This window comes from Enhydra lutris, unplaced genomic scaffold, assembly GCF_002288905.1.
Source record: "Enhydra lutris kenyoni isolate GAN:26980312 unplaced genomic scaffold, ASM228890v2 scaffoldscaffold9, whole genome shotgun sequence".
Classification (NCBI taxonomy): domain Eukaryota; kingdom Metazoa; phylum Chordata; class Mammalia; order Carnivora; family Mustelidae; genus Enhydra; species Enhydra lutris.
This window is the reverse complement of record NW_019154093.1, coordinates 16,981,396-16,995,316: the sequence shown is the minus strand read 5'-3', so window position 1 is coordinate 16,995,316 and position 13,921 is coordinate 16,981,396. Positions and strand designations below refer to the sequence as shown.

The window sequence follows — 13,921 nt, the reverse complement described above, 5'->3', positions numbered from 1 at the left end:
TTTCATTTACTCTTCTCCTACCCCCTTAACCCCCCATGTTGCATCTCCACTTCCTCATATCCGGGAGATCATATGATAATTGTCTTTCTCTGATTGACTTACTTCGCTAAGCATGATACCCTCTAGTCCATCCACGTCGTCGCAAATGGCAGGATTTCATTTCTTTTGATGGCTGCATAGTATTCCATTGTGTATATATACCACATCTTCTTTATCCATTCAACTGTTGATGGACATCTAGGTTCTTTCCATAGTTTGGCTATTGTAGACATTGCTGCTATAAACATTCGGGTGCACGTGCCCCTTCGGATCACTATGTTTGTATCTTTAGGGTAAATACCCAGTAGTGCAATTGCTGGATCATAGGGTAGCTTTATTTTAAACTTTTTGAGGAACCTCCATGCTGTTTTCCAGAGTGGTTGCACCAGCTTGCATTCCCACCAACAGTGTAGGAGGGTTCCCCTTTCTCCACATCCTCGCCAGCATCTGTCATTTCCTGACTTGTTAATTTTAGCCATTCTGACTGGTGTGAGGTGATATCTCATTGTGGTTTCGATTTGTATTTCCCTGATGCCAAGTGATGTGGAGCACTTTTTCATGTGTCTGTTGGCCATCTGGATGTCTTCTTTGCAGAAATGTCTGTTCCTATCCTCTGCCCATTTCTTGATTGGATTATTTGTTCTTTGGGTGTTGAGTTTGCTAAGTCCTTTATAGATTTTGGACACTAGCCCTTTATCTGATATGTCATTTGCAAATATCTTCTCCCATTCTGTCAGTTGTCTTTTGGTTTTGTTAACTGTCTCCTTTGCTGTGCAAAAGCTTTTGATCTTGATAAAATCCCAATAGTTCATTTTTGCCCTTGCTTCCCTTGTCTTTGGCTATGTTCCTAGGAAGATGTTGCTGCGGCTGAGGTCGAGGAGGTTGTTGCCTGTGTTCTCCTCAAGGATTTTGATGGATTCCTTTCTCACATTGAGGTCCTTCATCCATTTTGAGTCTATTTTCATGTGTGGTGTAAGGAAATGGTTCAATTTCATTTTTCTGCATGTGGCTGTCCAATTTTCCCAACACCATTTATTGAAGAGGCTGTCTTTTTTCCATTGGACATTCTTTCCCGCTTTGTCGAAGACTAGTTGACCACAGAGTTGAGGGTCTATTTCTGGGCTCTCTATTCTGTTCCATTGATCTATGTGTCTGTTTTTGTGCCAGTACCATGCTGTCTTGATGATGACAGCTTTGTAGTAGAGCTTGAAGTCCGGAATTGTGATGCCACCAACTTTGGCTTTCTTTTTCAATATTCCTTTGGCTATTCGAGGTCTTTTCTGGTTCCATATAAATTTTAGGATTATTTGTTCCATTTCTTTGAGAAAAATGGATGGTATTTTGATAGGAATTGCATTGAAAGTGTAGATTGCTTTAGGTAGCATAGACATTTTCACAATATTTATTCTTCCAATCCAGGAGCATGGAACATTTTTCCATTTCTTTGTGTCTTCCTCAATTTCTTTCATGAGTACTTTATAGTTTTCTGAGTATAGATTCTTAGCCTCTTTTGTTAGGTTTATTCCTAGGTATCTTATAGTTTTGGGTGCAATTGTAAATGGGATTGACTCCTTAATTTATCTTTCTTCTGTCTTGTTGTTGGTGTAGAGAAATGCAACTGATTTCTGTGCATTGATTTTATATCCTGACACTTTACTGAATTCCTGCACAAGTTCTAGCACTTTTGGAGTGGAGTCTTTTGGGTTTTCCACATATAGTATCATATCATCTGTGGAGAGTGATAGTTTGACTTCTTCTTTGCTGATTTGGATGCCTTTAATTTCCTTTTTTTTGTCTGATTGCTGAGGCTAGGACTTCTAGTACTACATTGAATAGCAGTGGTGATAATGGACATCCCTGGTGCATTCCTGACCTTAGCGGAAAAGCTTTCAGTTTTTCTCCATTGAGAATGATATTTGCGGTGGGTTTTTCATAGATGGCTTTGATAATATTGAGGTATGTGCCCTCTATCCCTACACTTTGAAGAGTTTTGATCAGGAAGGGATGCTGTACTTTGTCAAATGCTTTTTCAGCATCTATGGAGAGTATCATATGGTTCTTGTTCTTTCTTTTATTAATGTGTTGTATCACGTTGATTGATTTGCGGATGTTGAACCAACCTTGCAGCCCAGGAATAAATCCCACTTGGTCGTGGTGAATAATCCTTTTAATGTACTGTTGAATCCTATTGGCTAGTATTTTGGCGAGAATTTTCGCATCTGTGTTCATCGAGGATATTGGTCTGTAGTTCTCTTTTTTGATGGGATCCTTGTCTGGTTTTGGGGTCAAGGTGATGCTGGCCTCATAAAGTGAGTTTGGAAGTTTTCCTTCCGTTTCTGTTTTTTGGAACACTTTCAGGAGAATAGGAATTAGTTCTTCTTTAAATGTTTGGTAGAATTCCCCCGGGAAGCCGTCTGGCCCTGGGCTTTTGTTTGTTTGGAGGTTTTTGATGACTGTTTCAATCTCCTTACTGGTTATGGGTCTGTTCAGGCTTTCTATTTCTTCCTGGTTCAGTTGTGGTAGTTTATATGTCTCTAGGAATACATCCGTTTCTTCCAGATTGTCAAATTGGTTGGTGTAGAGTTGCTCATAGTATGTTCTTATAATTGTCTGTATTTCTTTGGTGTTCGTTGTGATCTCTCCTCTTTCATTCATGATTTTATTTATTTGGGTCCTTTCTCTTTTCTTTTTGATAAGTCTGGCCAGGGGTTTATCAATCTTATTAATTCTTTCAAAGAACCAGCTCCTAGTTTCGTTGATTTGTTCTATTGTTTTTTTTGGTTTCTATTTCATTGATTTCTGCTCTGATCTTTATGATTTCTCTTCTCCTGCTGGGTTTAGGGGTTCTTTCTTGTTCTTTCTCCAGCTCCTTTAGGTGTAGGGTTAGGTTTTGTACTTGAGACTTTTCTTGTTTCTTGAGAAAGGCTTGTACCGCTATATATTTCCTCTCAGGACTGCCTTTGGTGTGCCTTTGGTGTGTGTTTTCATTATCATTTGTTTCCATGAATTTTTTCAATTCTTCTTTAATTTCCTGGTTGACCCATTCATTCTTTAGAAGGATGCTGTTTAGTCTCCATGTATTTGGGTTCTTTTCAAATTTCCTCTTGTGATTGAGTTCTAGCTTCAGAGCATTGTGGCCTGAAAATATGCAGGGAATGATCCCAATCTTTTGATACCGGTTGAGACCTGATTTAGGACCAAGGATGTGATCTATTCTGGAGAATGTTCCATGTGCACTAGAGAAGAATGTGTATTCTGTTGCTTTGGGATGAAATGTTCTGAATATATCTGTGATGTCCATCTGGTCCAGTGTGTCATAAGGCCTTTATTTCCTTGTTGATCTTTTGCTTGGATGATCTGTCCATTTCAGTGAGGGGAGTGTTAAAGTCCCCTACTATTATTGTATTATTGTCGATGTGTTTCTTTGATTTTGTTATTAATTGGTTTATATAGTTGGCTGCTCCCATGTTAGGGGCATAGATATTTAAAATTGTTAGATCTTCTTGTTGGACAGTTCCTTTGAGTATGATATAGTGTCCTTCCTCATCTCTTATTATAGTCTTTGGCTTAAAATCTAATTGATCTGATATAAGGATTGCCACTCCTGCTTTCTTCTGATGTCCATTAGCATGGTAAATTCTTTTCCACCCCCTCACTTTAAACCTGCAGGTGTCTTCGGGTTTAAGATGAGTTTCTTGTAGGCAACATATAGATGGGTTTTGTTTTTTTATCCATTCTGATACCCTGTGTCTTTTGTTTGGGGCATTTAGCCCATTAACATTCAGGGTAACTATTGAGAGATAAGAATTTAGTGCCATTGTATTGCCTGTAAGGTGACTGTTACTGTATATTGTCTCTGTTCCTTTCTGATCTACTACTTTTAGGGTCTCTCTTTGCTTAGAGGACCCCTTTCAATATTTCCTGTAGAGCTGGTTTGGTGTTTGCAAATTCTTTCAGTTTTTGTTTATCCTGGAAGCTTTTAATCTCTCCTTCTATTTTCAATGATAGTCTAGCTGGATATAGTATTCTTGGCTGCATGTTTTTCTCATTTAGTGCTCTGAATATATCATGTCAGTTCTTTCTGGCCTGCCAGGTCTCTGTGGATAAGTCTGCTGCCAATCTAATATTTTTACCATTTTATGTTACAGACTTTTTTTCCCGGGCTGCTTTCAGGATTTTCTCTTTGTCACTAAGACTTGTAAATTTTACTATTAGGTGACGGGGTGTCGACCTATTCTTGTTGATTTTGAGGGGGGTTCTCTGCACCTTCTGGATTTTGATGCTTGTTCCCTTTGCCATATTAGGGAAATTCTCTCCAATAATTCTATCCAATATACCTTCTGCTCCCCTCTCTCTTTCTTCTTCTTCTGGAATCCCAATCATTCTAATGTTGATTCGTCTTATGGTGTCACTTATCTCTCAAATTCTCCCCTCGTGGTCCAGTAGCTGTTTGTCCCTCTTTTGCTCAGCTTCTTTATTCTCTGTCATTTGGTCTTCTATATTGCTAATTCTTTCTTCTGCCTCATTTGTCCTAGCAGTGAGAGCCTCCATTTTTGATTGCACCTCATTAATAGCTTTTTTGATTTCAACTTGGTTAGATTTTAGTTCTTTTATTTCTCCAGAAAGGACTTTTGTATCTCCCAAGAGGGTTTCTCTAATATCTTCCATGCCTTTTTCGAGCCCGGCTAGAACCTTGAGAATCATCATTCTGAACTCTATATCTGACATATTACTAATGTCTGTATTGATTAGGTCCCTAGCCTTTGGTACTGCCTCTTGTTCTTTTTTTTTTTTTTTTTTTTTTTTGTGGTGAATTTTTCCGCCTTGTCATTTTGTCCAGATAAGAGTATATGAAGGAGCAAGTAAAATTCTAAAATGGTGGCAAATACCCCAGGAAAATCGCTTTAACCAAATCAGAAGAGATCCTAAATCGTGGGGGGGAGAAAGGGGATAAAAAGAGATTCAGGAAAAAAAGAAAAAAGAAAAAAGAAAAAAAAGAAAACGAATAAAGAAAGAATATAAAAAAGATATTAGATAAACTAGTTAAAAATGTTTAAAAAGAAAAGGGTAAAAGTTTTAAAAATTTTAGCAGAAGAAAAAAATTGAAAAAGAAAAAATAAATAAATAAATAAATTAAAAAACATTAAATTAACTGCAAGACTAAAGAATCATGGGGAGAGAGCCATGAGTTCTGTGCTTTGCTTTCTTCTCCTCTGGAATTCTGCTGCTCTCCTTGGTATTGAACCTGCACTCCTTGGTAGGTGAACTTGGTCCTGGCTGGATTTCTTGTTGATCTTCTGGTGGAGGGGCCTGTTGTAGTGATTCTCAAGTGTCTTTGCCCCAGGCGGAATTGCACCGCCCTGGCCAGGGGTTGGACTGAGTAAACAGTTGGGGTTTGCTTTCAGGAGCTTTTGTTCCCTGAACGCTTTCCATAGAGTTCCGGAGGATGGGAATGAAAATGGCGGCCTCCTAGTCTCTGGCCCGGAGGAGCCAAGAGCTCGGGGCCCCAATCCTCAGTGCGCCCTCAGAGAATAGCGCCCAATTACTCCGTCTCCCTGGCCTCCGGCCGCGCTCTGAGCTCAGCGAGCCTGCGACTGGTTCAAGGTAACCCCAAGCTGAGAGCTCACTCCTTGGCTCTGTCTCTGTAGCTGGCTTCCCTGCTCCAATACCTGCAAGCTCTGCAACACTCAGACACCCCCGATCCTTCGGTGACCCTGCGGGACCTGAGGCCATGCTGACCCTGCATGGGCTTCACTCTGGTTTAGCCTCTGGAGCAATGTCCCTCAGTGGAACAGACTTTTAAAAGTCCTGATTTTGTGCTCCGTTGCTCCGCTGCTTGCTGGGAACTGCCTCCCCCCCCCGCCCCCGCAGTCTATCTTCCCATCGTTTTGGATTCACTTTTCCACCAGTCCTACCTTTCAGAAAGTGGTTGATTTTCTGTTTCTAGAATTGCTGTTCTTCTTCTCTTTGATCTCCCATTGGATTTGTGGGTCTTCGCAATCTTTAGATAAGCTATCTAGCTGATCTCCTGCTACCTGAAGTAGTCTCAGCCTGCTACTTCTCCACCATCTTGACTCCTCCTCCTCAGCTTCCAACATTTATAAACCAGAGTACAAATACCACCATCAAAGATGAACTTTTTGCCTTAGTAAGCAAGTTACTGATGACTCATTTAAACAGTTCCTCTAAATCACTGACAAGAAGATAAATTTATATCCACTTCTTGTATAACATGAAAGTGTGGGGGGGGCACCTGTATGTGTGTGTCTGGGTGTACCCAGTGACACCTGATTGTGGGGGTCTTGACTTGCAAAGAAACCCTAAGGCTGGCAAGTTCTTCCTTGTGTGACCAACCATACAGAGTTTGCCATGTGATTTGTCTTACCCTCAGAAAAAAGTGGAAAACTTTGGCTCCCAATTTCCTCTGTTACCAGCTAGCACCTTTATCCCATGAAGTGTTCTCTGGAAAGTTTAGGGCCCCTAGGAGGTTGAGATTCTTGAAACCTAGCTCCTGAAATGGTACAGACTCATTTTTGCTAACTACAGTCAAGCCAGTGGCAAGCACCCACTGACAATGCAAATGATGTCTCCCAACAAAACAAATGTTCCTTCATAATTCATTTGTAAACCATAGACAAGTGAGTATTTATTAAGGGCTTACTATATATGCCAGGCAATAGAGATCTAGGGAAATTTAAGACAGGCAAGGTCTTTGCCTCATGGAAATTACAGTTTAATATGAGGATTATTTCTTTAGGTTAGAAATTTTTATGGACACCCTCAGCCACAAGCATTTGTTTATACTTTTATTAACTCCTGTCTGGGCAAAAAGGAGAGAAAACCATTGTGACTCCTATAATATATGAATTTATATTTCTTCATCCACAATATTATCTTAATACATCTGAAAATATGTCTTACACATATTTAGGAAACACTGCTTAGAAATATTCATAAAATGCTTAGTCCCCAGACAAATAGTAATAGCTAACACTTACAAAGCACTACTATGAGCTAGGTACTGCCACGATCATGCTTTCCATGATTTATATTAATCTTTATACCAGGAACCCTATGAAGCAGATATGATTAGAACCTACATTTTATAGCTGAGGAAACTGGACCTTAGGGAGGTTAAGGAAAACAGTTCCAGCTGTACCTTGTGACTATCTAAGTGGCAAATTGTCAAAAGAAACATAATGGGTAAAAAAAATAAAATTAAAAAATGTAAACAGGTAGAGTTGGTATTATTAGTCAGCTTGATATATTAGCCATCTCTCATCTATAAAACTCTGGTAGAGGCCCTTCTAAAACACACACAAATTTACTGACAGTCAAGAGGTTATGGACTTTAAAACATTTTGAATGCAATAAATAATCTGAATAAAAATAAAGCCATTCTGTCTATAAGAGTATCAGAAAGAATAAAACATTCAGAAACAAATTTTAAAAGATAAATGTAAAATTTATACTCTGAAAACTATAAAACATTGTTGAAAGAAATTTGAAAATACTCAAGTGAATGTAAAGATGTCCCATGTTCACGGATCAGAAGACTTAATATTGTTAACATGACAATATTTCTCAGATTGATCCATAGATTCAATGTAATCCCTGTCAGAATCACACCTGGCTCTTTTGTAGACATTGACAAGCTGATTCTAAAACTTATATGGAAACCAGAGATATCCAGAATAACCTAAATAATCTTGAAAAAGAACAAAATACGGGCACCTGGGTGGCTCAGTTGGTTAAGGGTTAAGTGTTTGCCTTCGGCTCAGGTCATGATCCCAGGGTCCTGGGATAGAGTCCCGCCTCAGACTCCCTGCTCAGAGAAGAGTCTGCTTCTTCCTCTCCTTTTGCCCCTTCCCCTCTGTTCATGCTCTTTCTCTCATACACAGAAATAAATAAAATCTTTAAAAGAAAGAACAAAATAGGAAGACTTATGATTCCCAATTTCAAAATTTACTACAAAGCAAAAATAATTAAGACAGTGTGGTATTGGCATAAGGACAGACATATAGATCAATAGAATAGAATTAAGAATCTAGAAACAAACTTCATGTTTACAGTCAACTGACAGCAGTGTCTTTTGTTCCAATGAGCTGGCTCTTGGTGGGCCCTTGGATGGAGGCTCCTCACTAGAAAGACCAAGCAATAATTAGAAACTTGGAATCTTCAGTCCCAGTTCCCATTCTACAGAGAGGGAGAGGGACCAGAAATAGAATTAATGTTCAATCATGCCTACATGATGAAGCCTCTGTAAGAATTCCAAAAGTATAGGGTTTGGAGACCTTCTAGTTTGGTGAACATGTGGAGGTACTGGTAGAGTGATGCATCTGGAGATGGCATAGAAGCTCTGTGCCCCTTCTCACGTACCTCACCCAATGCATCACTTCGAACTGCATGTTCATCTGTATCTTTTTTTTTTAAATTTATTTTCAGCATAACAGTATTCATTGTTTTTGTACCACATCCAGTGCTCCATGCAGTCTGTGCCCTCTCTAATACCCACCATCTGTATCTTTTATCCTATCCATTTATAATAAACTGGTAAACAGTAAATTAATTATTTCCTGAGTTCTGTGAGCTGTTCCAGCATATTAACCAGATCCGAAGAAGAGGTCACAGGAATCTCCAACTTACAGGTGATTGGTCAGAAGCACAGTAACCATCTGGACTTGCCATTGGCATCTGAAGTTGGGGGGGTAGTCTTGTGGGGCTGAGTTCTTAATCTGTGAGATCTGATGCTTTCTCTGGGTAGAAAGTGTCAGAATTGCATTGTATCACAGGATTGCTTGATTGCAGCCTGGAGGTGGGGGCACTCACCTAACACCTGGTGTCAGAAGTGTTGTGAATATGGTCATAGTGTGAGAGTAAAGGGGAATCACAGGAAGAGAACTGGGTTTTTCCAACTCAGGTTCCAAACAATTCAATGAGGGAAAAAATAGTCTTTTCAACAAATGGTGCTGGGATAACTGGATAGCCACAAAAAATAGTAAAGTTAGACCCTTACCTTACACAATACGCAAAAATTAATTTAATGGATCAAAGATCTAAATGAAGGAGCTAGAACTATAAAACTCTAAGAAGAAAACATAAAGAATTAACCTTAGATTTGGCAGTCAGCAGCATTTCTACACTAAAATGTAGAAAATCTACATTTTCTACACAAAAACCAGTTGATGTTCTAACAAACAATCTGAAAAGAAAATAATGAAAACAAGTCCATCTGCAATAGCATCAAAAAGAATAAACTATTTTGGAGGTGAAACCAAGTATTGGAAAACCAAATACTCCCAACCAACAAGGTGAAAGACTTGTATAGTGAGAACTAAATATTTCTGAAGAAATTTTTAAAAAGACATAAACAAATGGAAATACATTCTATGTTCATGGATTGGAAGATTTATTATTAAGATGTCAGTACTACCCAAAGTGATCTACAGTTCAATATAATCCCTACAAAAATTCTAATCTAATGATGTTTTCATTGGGAAATAGAAAAATCCATCCTAAAATTTATATGGAACATCAAGGGAGCTTGAATAGCCAAAACGTCTTTAATAAGAAGAACAAAACTGAAGGACTCATGTTTCCTGATTTCAAAACTTACTACAGAGCTATAGTAATCAAAACAGTGTGGTTCTGGCACAGAGAGACATACAGGCTAATGGAATAAAATGGAAAGTCTAGAAATAAACCCCCAAATATATGGTCAAATGATGTTTGACAAAGGTGGCAGGACAGGGAAAGGGACAGTCTTTTCAACAAATGTTGCTGGGAAGACTGGATATCCACATGGCAAGGAATAAAGTTGGGCCCTTCCTTACTTAATACCATATACAAAAATTAATGGAAAATGGTTCAAAGACCTAAATGTAAGACCTTAAACTGTAAAATTCTTAGAAGAAAACACAGAGCAAATTCTTCAAAACTTTGGATCTGGCAGTGATTTCTGGAATATGACACCAAATGCACAGGAGAAAAGGAAAAAATATACAAATTGGACTTTATGAAAATTAAAAAATTTTGTGCATGAAAAGATAGTAAAATGGAGTAAAAAGTGAAAAACATGGAATGGGAGAAATATCTGCAAATATCTGATAAGTGGTTAATATCCAAAATACATAGAGATCTCCTAAAACTCAACAACAGAAAACAACCTGATCCAAATATGGGTAAGGAACTTAACTAGACATTTCTCCAAAGAAGACATACAAATGGCACTGAGCACATGAAAAGATGCTTAACATCACCAATCACTAGGAAAATGCAAATGAAAAGTATAAGATACTACCTCTGATTCATTGGGATGACTGTTAGAAAAAACAAAACAAAAACAAACAAACAAACAAAACCCCCCAGAAAACAGCATGTGTTGATAAGAATATGGAGAAATTGGAACCCCTGTGCACTTCTGGTGGAAGTGTAAAATGGTACTTCCACTGTGGAAAACAGTGTGATGGTTCCTCAGAAAATTAAAAATAGAATTACCATATGATCCAGCAATTCCATTTCTGGGTACATATCCAAAAGAATTGTAAGTAGGGTGTCAAAGAGATTTTTGTACACCCTTCTTCGAACAGCTAAAATGAAAAAACAACCAATGTATCCCCTGATGGATGAATAGATAAACAAAATGAGGTATATAGGCACAGTGAAATATCATTCAGTTTTTAAAAAAAAGACAATTCTGACATATGCTACAATATGGATGAATCCTGAGGACATTATGCTAAGTGAAATAAGCTAGTTACAAAAAGATAAATACTACACGATTCCACTTATATGAAATAGTAGTAGTCAAAATTGTAGAGTAGTCAAAATTGTAGAGACAGAAAATAGAATGGTGCTTGCCAGGGGCTGGAGAAAGACAGAAATGGGGAACTATTGTTTAATGGGCACAGAATTTCAGTTTTACAAGACGAACAGAGTTATAGAGGTGGATGGTGTTAATGAATGCACAACATTATGAATGTATTTAATATCACTGAACTGTACCCTTTTAGAAATGGTTAAGATGGCAAATTTTATTTTAAAGATTTTATTTATTTATTTGACAGACAGAGATCACAAGTAGGCATAGAGAGAGAGAGAGATGAGGAAGCAGGCTCTCCACCGAGCAGAGAGCCCAATGAGGGGCTCGATCCCAGGACCCTGAGACTATGAACTGAGCCGAAGGCAGAGGTTTAACACACTGAGCCACCCAGGTGCCCCAAGATGGTAAATTTTATGATATGGGCATTTTAACTACAGTAAATATGTTCAGAAAAAAATCGGAAAGGTATCAGAATTTTCAACATCATCCTGAAAGGTAGAAGACAATGGAATGATGTCTTCAAAATTCTGAGAGAAAATTACATCCAAAGTATAATCTATACCCAGCAAACTATCAATTGAGTTATGAATTTTAACAGACATTTTCAGCCATTCGAGAGCTCAAAAAATTCACCTGACATTCCTTCACTCAATCTCAAGAAGCTACCCATAAAAATGATGAAATAAATCAGGAAAAAGAAAAGACATAGTATCCAGGAAACAGAATATAGGTCACAGGGTAGCACATTATCTGTGTACCAAGCCTAGAGAACATCCTAGAACAATAATCCAGTCCAGATTCGATCGGGAGGTGAGGTCATTGGGAGAAATGACTCCAGAAAAGCACATAGGCTGACAAACTTTTCAATATGTTTCAATATTTGGAAATACTGTTGAGATGTGTTTGACAGATCTATTAAAAACACTTGGGAAAAAATAGTGATAGATTTTGAAAAATAGCATATGAGAAAAGGAAGAAGGTAATAACACCATGGGAGAAATAAAGTTCTATGAGAAAAGAAACAAAATCAACCATTAGATCAGTGGTAAGTAAACATTTACATAATCAAAATAATATAAATATTAATTATTCTATTTAACAAAAAACACAATGTAACTATATTGGGACAGTAAAAGATGAGGTATAAGTGATTACTCCCATCATGAGATAGTTAATGAAAGGATATCTAAAATTTTTAAATTAAGAAACCCAACATAGTAATATTATTTTGCCAGTAAGGATTGAAATAAACAGGCAGAGCAGTTGAGAGTGGTTGCTTTTGGGCAGAAGGACTGGGAGTGGGGGAGCCAAAGGATCATGCACTAGCTCTGCTGGGGACCCCCCCTCCCCACACCAGCCATCCTTTAAAATTCTGCCCAGACTTCCATAGACTTTCCTTCCTTCCCTGGTAGAGATGCCTATTTCCTTCCAAGATCCCCTGTCCCTAGGCCTCTATCAAAGCACTCATTACCCTGTATTTGCATTTTCTCTTTGTGGTCTAAGTATGCATCTGACTTGGGCTTCGTCTTCGTCGTCTTCTTTTTTTTTTTTTTTTTAATTTAAACTTTATTTTATTTTTTCAGTGTTCCAAGATTCATTGTTTATGCATCACACCCAGTGCTCCATGCAATACCTGCCCTCCTTAATACCCACCACCAGGCTCACCCAACCCCCAAAACCCCTCAGTTTGTTTCTCAGAGTTCACAGTCTCTCATGGTTCGCCTCCCCCTCCAATTTTCCCCAGGCTGACTTGGGCTTCTGAGGGCTGGTACCGCTCTGCTTGTAATCCCAGCACCCATCACACAATTCCACTCAAACCTGGCTGAATGAATAAAATAAGGAATCTGGGGTGAGAGTGGATTTGGACAACAGAGGACCACAAAGTAAAGGTCTCCCTCTTACACATTTCAATTTGCCATCTTTCTGAGTGATTGGTGGGGGCTGCTCATTACTTCCCAAAATCTTGGGAAAAGTTCATTTTCTCTGGTTGTAATGCACTAAGGGTGGCAACTAACTGTGTTCTATTTTGCCTATTTTCTGCAGTTAATAAGCATTATTTAGAGTAACATAACTATCTTTAAGCGATTCATGTGGAAGGCTTTTAAAAAATTTTTTTAAATTTTTTTTATAAACATATAATGTATTATTAGCCCCAGGGGTACAGGTCTGTGAATCGCCAGGTTTACACACTTCACAGCACTCACCATATCACATACCCTCCCCCAATGTGTGGAAGGCTTTTTAAGATGCAGTGCATAAATGCAAGAGATAAGTGAAGCAACCAGAGACTGCCCTAAATTACAGGACGATCTTTTTCCGTACGCAGTCTCTACATACGTCCTCCCAGCAGCCTCCCCACCCCCACCCCCACCAGCTTCCACTCCAGGGGCTCCAGGCTTGCTTCTCTTTCCCTGCAATCCTGCGAGGGAGTAAGCCCAGAGTAATGAAAAGATGCCGAGAGCCACAGGCTGAGCCAGAGAGGGCAGGATGCAGCGATGAAAGGAAAGGGAGGAAGCAGCCCAATTCTCCGCCCGCCTGGTATCCTCGGAAGCATCCTTCTCCGTCCCTCCCTTCCATTACCTTCTGGTGCCCGTAGAACCAATGGATGGGAGGCGCGGGGAAGCGGCACAGGTCTCGCAGTAGCCTCAGCCTCCGCAAGTAGAGCTTGATGGCCTGCAGCAGGCCCAGCGCCAGGCAGAACACGAAGGCCAGGTACAAGGGCCGCGCCCAGCGCGTCTCGAGCCAGGAGGACTCCATCGCTGTGCGCTGCGCGGTCGCAGGCGGCCTCCTGGGCTCCGGAGGGGATGGGCTTTCCCCGCCAGGCACCTGAAGAAGATAGCTCAGCCCACCGCGACTCTGTGCCCTCGAGCAAGTTCCGCTCTTCCCCCGGGAGGAGGAAGACCTCTGGGAAGGAAAGCGCCAGCTTGGCCAGAGGAGGCAGTCTCGACTTCTCCGATTTCTAACCCTTTATCAATTGAGGCGAATCTTCATTCAGGGCAACTTTTTTGTTTTGTTTTTAATTTTATTTTTTTCAGTGTTCCAAGATTCATTGTTTATGCA

General features: G+C 39.5%; 1 protein-coding gene across 1 annotated transcript in view; it reads right to left on the bottom strand.

Annotated features, from left to right (window-relative positions):
- LOC111143307 (cytochrome P450 4X1-like) overlaps positions 1 to 13,753 on the bottom strand; it is a 44,789-nt gene extending 31,036 nt beyond the window's left edge. Inside the window, exon 1 of the mRNA XM_022496960.1 lies at positions 13,442 to 13,753. Within this exon, the coding sequence (XP_022352668.1) occupies positions 13,442 to 13,618 (177 nt within the window). The 5' untranslated portion in view covers positions 13,619 to 13,753. The remainder of the gene's footprint in view (positions 1 to 13,441) is intronic.
- Positions 13,754 to 13,921: the final 168 nt, after the last annotated feature.